Source organism: Hypomesus nipponensis, chromosome 25 (assembly GCF_054491055.1).
Source record: "Hypomesus nipponensis isolate SF chromosome 25, ASM5449105v1, whole genome shotgun sequence".
Classification (NCBI taxonomy): domain Eukaryota; kingdom Metazoa; phylum Chordata; class Actinopteri; order Osmeriformes; family Osmeridae; genus Hypomesus; species Hypomesus nipponensis.
In genome coordinates, this window is record NC_140385.1 from 12,140,534 (window position 1) to 12,147,620 (window position 7,087).

At 41.6% G+C, this 7,087-nt stretch overlaps 1 protein-coding gene across 1 annotated transcript; it reads right to left on the reverse strand.

Annotated features, from left to right (window-relative positions):
* On the reverse strand, positions 1–6,394 carry LOC146222329 (neurexin-2-like). Its single transcript, XM_084692145.1, has 2 exons — positions 5,019–6,394; positions 1–32 (listed from the first exon to the last, which is right to left on the reverse strand). Exons 1-2 carry the CDS (start codon positions 5,728–5,730, stop codon positions 1–3), a joined length of 744 nt encoding a protein of 247 aa, XP_084548271.1. The 5' UTR covers positions 5,731–6,394.
* Positions 6,395–7,087: the final 693 nt, after the last annotated feature.

The following is a 7,087-nucleotide window of genomic DNA, read 5'->3' on the forward strand; positions in this document are numbered from 1 at the left end:
TCAGCCCCCACCATACACAGACGCCAAGCAATCTGACACAGAAGAGAAAGGAAAGAGGGGGTGAAGATTTAGAGAAAGAGGAAGGAACAGCAAGAAAGAGGGGAAAGGAGAGGAAAACAAGGTGGAGAGAGAATGAGAGAGTTGAGGAGAATGGAATAATAGGAATACTGATTGAGGAGAGAGCAGAGAGGGAAACAAGTGTATGTCAGGTAATTCATGGGCCTTGGCAAGCACAAATAACAGAGCCCTGTACTATCAAGAGAAGAAAAGGGCGAGAGTGTGCAAGGAAGAGTGTACTTGTGTGCCAGTGCGTCAGAAAGAGATGCGTATGTTGGCCGTTTTGCCCACTGTGTCAAACTCATTTCAATCTTCTTAGACAGCTGCACTTCCAATATCCTAAACTAAAGTATAGAGATAGATCTTAAAACAAAAATTCTGAAGTTGGATCTACCTTTGGGACAAGAATTAGGACCAACACCCATCCAAAACTAATTTAAAAGTTTAAAACCATACGTCAGCACACAAACATAAACACACAAAATCCTAATCTCTCATATATATGCCATCATTTTAAAATCCAACATTAGTTTAATTACTTGCATTTGTGACATACTTCAAAATTCAACCACATATTTGCATTTATCACATGATACATATCAACACAAGCATGTACAAATTGTATGGATTGTATAAGAAGTATGTTTTTGATTTTTTTTTCTAAATAATTAACTTGCTTCTGAAAATTACTAAGAATTACATCACCCTCATCAATCAACCGGAGGAGCTCGGAGGCCCATAGATTATAGATGATCACCAGAGATATAGCTGATCTGCACAGTAAAAAGAAAATGGACAGCTACTATAGTGGCAGTATGAAAACTGTAAATGTAAATGAACAAAGGAAGTAGCAAAAACTAAGGAAGAAAAGACAAAACGGTGAAGGATAGGTGTAGACATGCCTGCAACATTAGGAGAACGGCTAGAGGGTGTGAGTGGTGCAAGTGAGACATAGAAAAAAAGGGGACGATCGGAAGTGCTGACAGCAGGTAAAGGTGAGATAAACAGGTGAAGAGAGAGTGAAGGAGGAAGAAGAAGAAAGAGAATATTGGTGGGAAACAGTGATTTCAGAGAAATGGAAAGGAAATATTGCCTCATAGAAAGTGTGAATGGTGGGATCAAAATGAATCCCAGATGAATGAACAAGAACTAGTGGTGGGCCGTTATCGGCGTTAACGTGCTGCGTAACGTTAAACTCTTATCGCGCGATAAAAAAAATATCGCCGTTACTCTATTCTCAAAGTTGGGTTGGGAGCTTGGTCTATACTACGCAAGCTATGATGACTTTCACCATGATATCTTAGCGCGGATGTATACCTAGCCGAATTGTACTGTAGGGGGTGAGAACCAGTCTTCGAACCTGTGTGTATGCCTTGTGTATGAAATTATCACATCAGACGTGACGTGCTAACATGGATGCAGCTATTAAGCTGCCTGGTTTGCTTCAGGGAAAATGTATTTTTAAGAAGCTTCCCAAAGGAAACCTCAACAAGACTAAGGTTGTTTGCACCTTGTGCTATGCGGAATTAGTTGACTGTAGGAGTTCTTCCAGTCTCAAATAACACCTTAACGCAAAGCATCCCTTAGCTAATGCGGAAGATGCCGGGCCAAGCTCTGATGTAGCGCAGGGGAAAAGCCGTCGTCGTCAAACTACGATGTTTGAGTGCAACCGAGGTAAGTCCGTCAGTACACAGCTTTATCAGCCAATGTAACTAATCTAATAAACAGTTAATAAAAACAAGTAGGCTACATCTTATTGAACATAATCTATTTTCATCACCAATTAGCATAGTAGAACAGCTTTCTCAAGCAGTTTGTGAATTTGGAAACAGGAGATGAGCCCCTGGTCTAAATGCGCCACCTGTCTTGAGAAACCCGTTTTCAAATACTAACTTTTAGTCATTATTTGTGTAGCCCATATTCTGAATGCCTTCGGCAGAATTCAACGACCCATTTTGATCTAGATTAACGCCAAGATTACAGTGAGATTAATCTAGGTTAAAAAAAAATCTATGCCCACCACTAACAAGAACATAAGAAAGTAAGGTGAAATAAATATGTTACAGGGATATGTCAGCGAGGGAGTGGGAGTAAATAATAGAGGCCAAGTGATAGAAAGATGGGTGGTGAGCGGTCATGGAACTGACATGACGGTCATGCACAAAAACAAACGCAAGATAAGTAGCCTACATAGAGCAACTTGGGTACGCAAAAAACACATTTGTTGGGTCATAGACATAATTGATAAAAATAGAAAAATTGATGACAAGAGGGAAAAATCTATGTTTTAATGTTTCATTCTAGATTCACGAGTAAACGCTTGACATGTCAACCTCACTCACAAAAACTCATTTAAGTTTCATTAAGTAGACCCTCTCAAAATGAAGTTCGTCACTAACAAAGAGCAGATGCAGCTTGAGCAATTCATCTTTTTAGCAATATGTTTTCTTTCTATGTGAAATTACCTTCAAGAGAACCAAAGTATTACAAACATTCTCTCCATCTGCTTCAGCTCATCTATCAGACTTATGTCTCTATAAGAAACGACGTCACCACAGAATAGAGACATCACTTGAGCCTCCTCCAAAAGTGTGAGTCTCTACCTCACTCGCATGATTCTTCAAAAGGTCACTGAGCAGACTTCATTAGCATATACATTATCATCTTGGTTTTCATGGCTAGCTTTGCCTTGAAGATTGTGACAGCGTTGCTGTTGCTTAGCTGCTTTAAAGGGGATCACTTATCTCTTATTCATCTTATATCGTGGACGAGAATTAAATAGCCTATCGCCTACCCTGATAATCCTATGTTTTGGAAGCATAATGTTGACCCTTGTATAACATTTTGGGATTTTTAACCCTTTGATAGACAAGCTATGCTTACCCTTTCTAATGCAAAACATGGGTCCAAAATGAGCCGCATTCATTTCCTATGATATTTAGTGTATGGCTGGTTGTTTTTTTACTAAATCTTTTTAAATCAATCAATTTCATTATTTAAATTTTGAGTTATTCATTAACTATCTTGTTTTTGATTACATTTACATTTAGCCATTTAGCAGCGCTCTTATCCAGAGCGACTTACAGTAAGTACAGGGACATTCCCCCCGAGGCAAGTAGGGTGAAGTGCCTTGCCCAAGGACACAACATCATTTGACACGGCGGAGAATCAATCCGGCAACCTTCTGAATACTAGCCTGACTCCCTCACTGCTCAGCCATCTGACTCCCAATGATTACCACAAATCATTATTAAATTTTTTGTCTTTCATACTTTCTGAGCAAGAAACTTTAGATTTTTGCAATTTGGAACATACTGCCACACATTTCACAACTCAACCGGCTCCAGGACAAGAGCCCAGATAAGGCCTTGCAGGAGCGTTTTTGGATCCAATTGCAAAATCCAATGTATAAAGCCACCGAGGAAACACTCAGCCCTACATGAAATATCATAGGTAATGTGGGTCCTTTTAGACCCATGTTGTGCATTAGAGGGGTAGTGATACAAAAAAAAGATTGTTATTCAAAAAGAAAGAAAAAAAAAAAAAAATAAGGACTTGTGATGACTATAAACAAGTTAATTGAGGAATACCTGGAATACTGAATGATTTTGTAAAAAAAAAAAAGCAAGATACAGAAAACTCCATCGGGTCACGTTGGACCCATGTTGTGTATTAAAGGGTTAAAATGACAATTATTGAAGCCAAGTCAATGAAAGCACTTCAACTTCGTTTAAGATACTGTATTTCCCTAGCCTGGGTGCCAGCCGGACTTAGCCCGATCACAACATTTGAGGTCGGGAAGTTCGGTCTGGCTCCGTTGGGGCGGAACCGGTAGCGGACTGGCCATCGGGAGAATCGGGAGAATTCCCGATGGGCCGGAGCACTTTTGCCGCCGGGAGGGCCGCCGGCCCTCTGACCCATAATTTTTTACTACTAATAAAAATGTTGGAGGAAGATAGAGCAACACAGTTTGCCGGCCCCCCTTTCCCCCAGGCCGGTTGGTCTATTCCAAATGAACGTCTATGCAGCCCTTAGTGCCGCTTATACACAACAGTGACATTGACAGATCGAAAGTTAGCTATAGAGACAATATGAAGATGGAAAACCAGGTTAAGAAACGTAAACGTAATTACCTTCACTAGACAATGTTTTACCAATTGGACCAAATGCTATGTTTGTTTGTTTTACATCAAGCTCAAAAAACTACTTTTCGCTCAAATCAGCCAAAATAGTTCGCTATATACGCGTGCTCGCATTAAGCGTGGAAGTCCCAAAGCATCACATCAGGCACAGAATTTGCATGCATTAGCAGGGCGCTCGCTGTGGTGGCGTATACGGGACCGGTTCTGGTAGGCTGGTCTGGATCAAAGTCCAGGGCCTATTTTTACTCCCAGTCCGTCCCTGGGCGGAACTATGCCCGCACCAAAGCTGTTTGTACCAATGAAATTGTCAGTGCGGCCTGTATACAATGATGGACAGATGATCAACAGTAAACGTAATCAACCATGTCACCAAAGAGCGCCTGGGTTGAATTTTTTTCAACAAACATGGCTGCTGCTGGAGAGGTGAGATGTGTAGATTCTGTCATCAAGTCTGTTTTAGAAGACATCGACAGCGCATTCATTTTGAAAGAGGAACAGAGAAATGCGATCAAGGCATTTGTCGATCAAAAATATTTTTTTGCCGTCCTTCCTACGGGATTCAGTAACTACGTTGCTCTGATTGGTTGTAGGTCTATTCAATTGAGCGAAGAGGCATTTTTTTAAGGGTTTGGTTGAAACACGTCCCATAATCACAGCCCAATGGAGCAGTATAACACTCATATTCTGACTAGAATTATGAGTAGGACAACGTCAGGCTAGTATTTCGCTCAAATTTTCAATAATTTCGAAGTTTTATCAGATTTTGTACATTTACAGTAGAATCTCACAAATGACTGTACGAAAGAGTTGCCATCTTACCTTCCTTGCAGTACTTCCCCTTGAAGCGTGTGTGTGTGCAGTCGCAGTGGACTTCTCCATACTGGATAGAGCAGAACCCTCCGTTGAGGCATGGGTTTTGCTTGGTGCACAGGTACTCCAGGTCACTCTGGATACCCTGGCTGTTGAGCAGGGTTGGAGGCATCTCGCCCACCTTCAGGTTGGAGATCAGGCCTTGAAAAGGCGGCTCATATTTGACTGTGCTGGAGGTCAACGCTGAAAGACGCACGTCTGGAGGAATCCCTCCGACAAAAAGGTCGCTGACCACAGCCATCTCCTTCCTCTTGGACTTGACTTCTGCCACCTTAGTCTCACCATCCACCATCAAAAGGGTCTCGCGGAAGTTGCGGGTAAGGAGGACCATATGCCAGCGGTCATCGTTGACCCGTGTCTCCATGTGTAAGGTGGCCGGTTCTGCGCAATGAATGGCAAAACGGAGCTGGAGGCGTCCACTGGCAATCAGGAGCTCCATGAAGTCACAGTTCCCACCGTCATCTAGATAGAGAACCAGGGCTTTGCTGATATTGGTTTTCAAACTGAAGCTCAGCTCACCCACTGAGCCGGCCTCCCAACGCCCATAGCGTGCCCACTGGCCGGGAGCACCTCCAAACTCCAGTGCCCTCACCGTGGCTAGCAGGCTGAACAACATCAACGACCACAAGGGCCAACATGGAAAACTCAACCCTCTTGTCATATTTAGTTTTTTGTTTTTCTTTTGTAACCAAGTAAAAAATTGCAGAAATCTACCTGGCAAATATGTGGCCTTGCCAAACCAAGCTTTTTTTAGGTTCTTTGTTGTTTTTTCAACCGTAAATAGAGATTATTATTATTATGTCTGTCTGTGCTGGGATAGGAGTTCTCCCAGGCTGGGGGACCGTGAATGAATCAAACCTCACAGGACCCAATTCCAAAGCCTGACGAATCAGCAGATTTTTACTTCCTCCGGCACTCTATTTCTCTGCTTTATCCTGACTCCCTTCTCCGTCTCTCCATTGGTTGGTGCCTTTGGGACTTCAAGGAAGGAAAATTATGATGGGAGGGAAGAGAGAGGAGAGCTATGCGATAATTCTATATCAGCTTTTTGTTCCAAAAAAGCCTTTGGTCAATCATAGGGCAAAAAAGAACTGTAGTCCTAAGAATCTGCATAAAGCTTTTCCAGAAACTGGATTCAACAACAGTTCTGGATAGATCCTTTCAGTCTTGTTTGTTTTAGGGGAGAATGGGTAAGGAGGAGAGGATGAAAGAGAGCACAGAAGAGCTGTCAGAGTGTGGTCATGATTTTGTTAAAAAAAAACCTTCCTGTCCTGAAGGCTCCGGTCCAAGGTGATTACACAGGTCCTGCTCCCATCATTTTCCTGCCAGACAGTACTGAAAGAAAAAAGAGATCTCATTAAGTTACAAGCTCATCATCAACAAGCCTTCAAAAGCAACAAATTATTACAAATATTTACAAATATTTATTTATTACAAAGTCTCTGATACAAAGTAAAAATAGGGATTATTTGGGGCTTACTTTGGTAGCAAATGCTTCGTGCCATATTGTTTAGTCAATTATGTGCTTAATTTTTAGTTATTGTATGTATTTAAATGATCTTTATGTAGAGCTGTGTGTGCTAATGAATGTGTGCAATACATTTTAGGAAAGAGTTCATGCTTTACAATGCTTATTTGTGTTTATTTGGATGCACATAGGTATCAAGAAGCCTTTGCTTTATCTCAGAAGCTCAGGTTTGATTCAACCAGAACAGGGTCAGCAAGGCCAGTATGGACAGCTTGAATCCATTTTTTTCTTTCATCCCTCAGCAACAAGTCATTGGATAAATCAGCTTTGTGGGGGGCCCGTCGCACACCATATAGAGAGCATGTTTTTGTTTAGGTTTATGTTCTCATTGCTCATAACATGGCTGCACATGCACACACACACACACACATACTGTAGTGTACTAGCAAGAGCTCACAAGCACTGAGGAGGAGAGAGCACTGAAAAATCCTGCTTAAGTAGAGTATTTGTAATTTGTCTGCTAAATGGAAAAAGTGCTAAATCACTAAAT

Coding starts and splice junctions, on each gene's coding strand:
- LOC146222329 (XM_084692145.1), bottom strand. CDS start 5,730: ATGACAAGAGGGTTGAGTTTTCCATGTTGGCCCTTGTGGTCGTTGATG. Junction 33..5,018: donor GGGGAAGTACTGCAAGGAAG/GTAAGATGGCAA, acceptor CTTCTGTGTCAG/ATTGCTTGGCGTCTGTGTAT.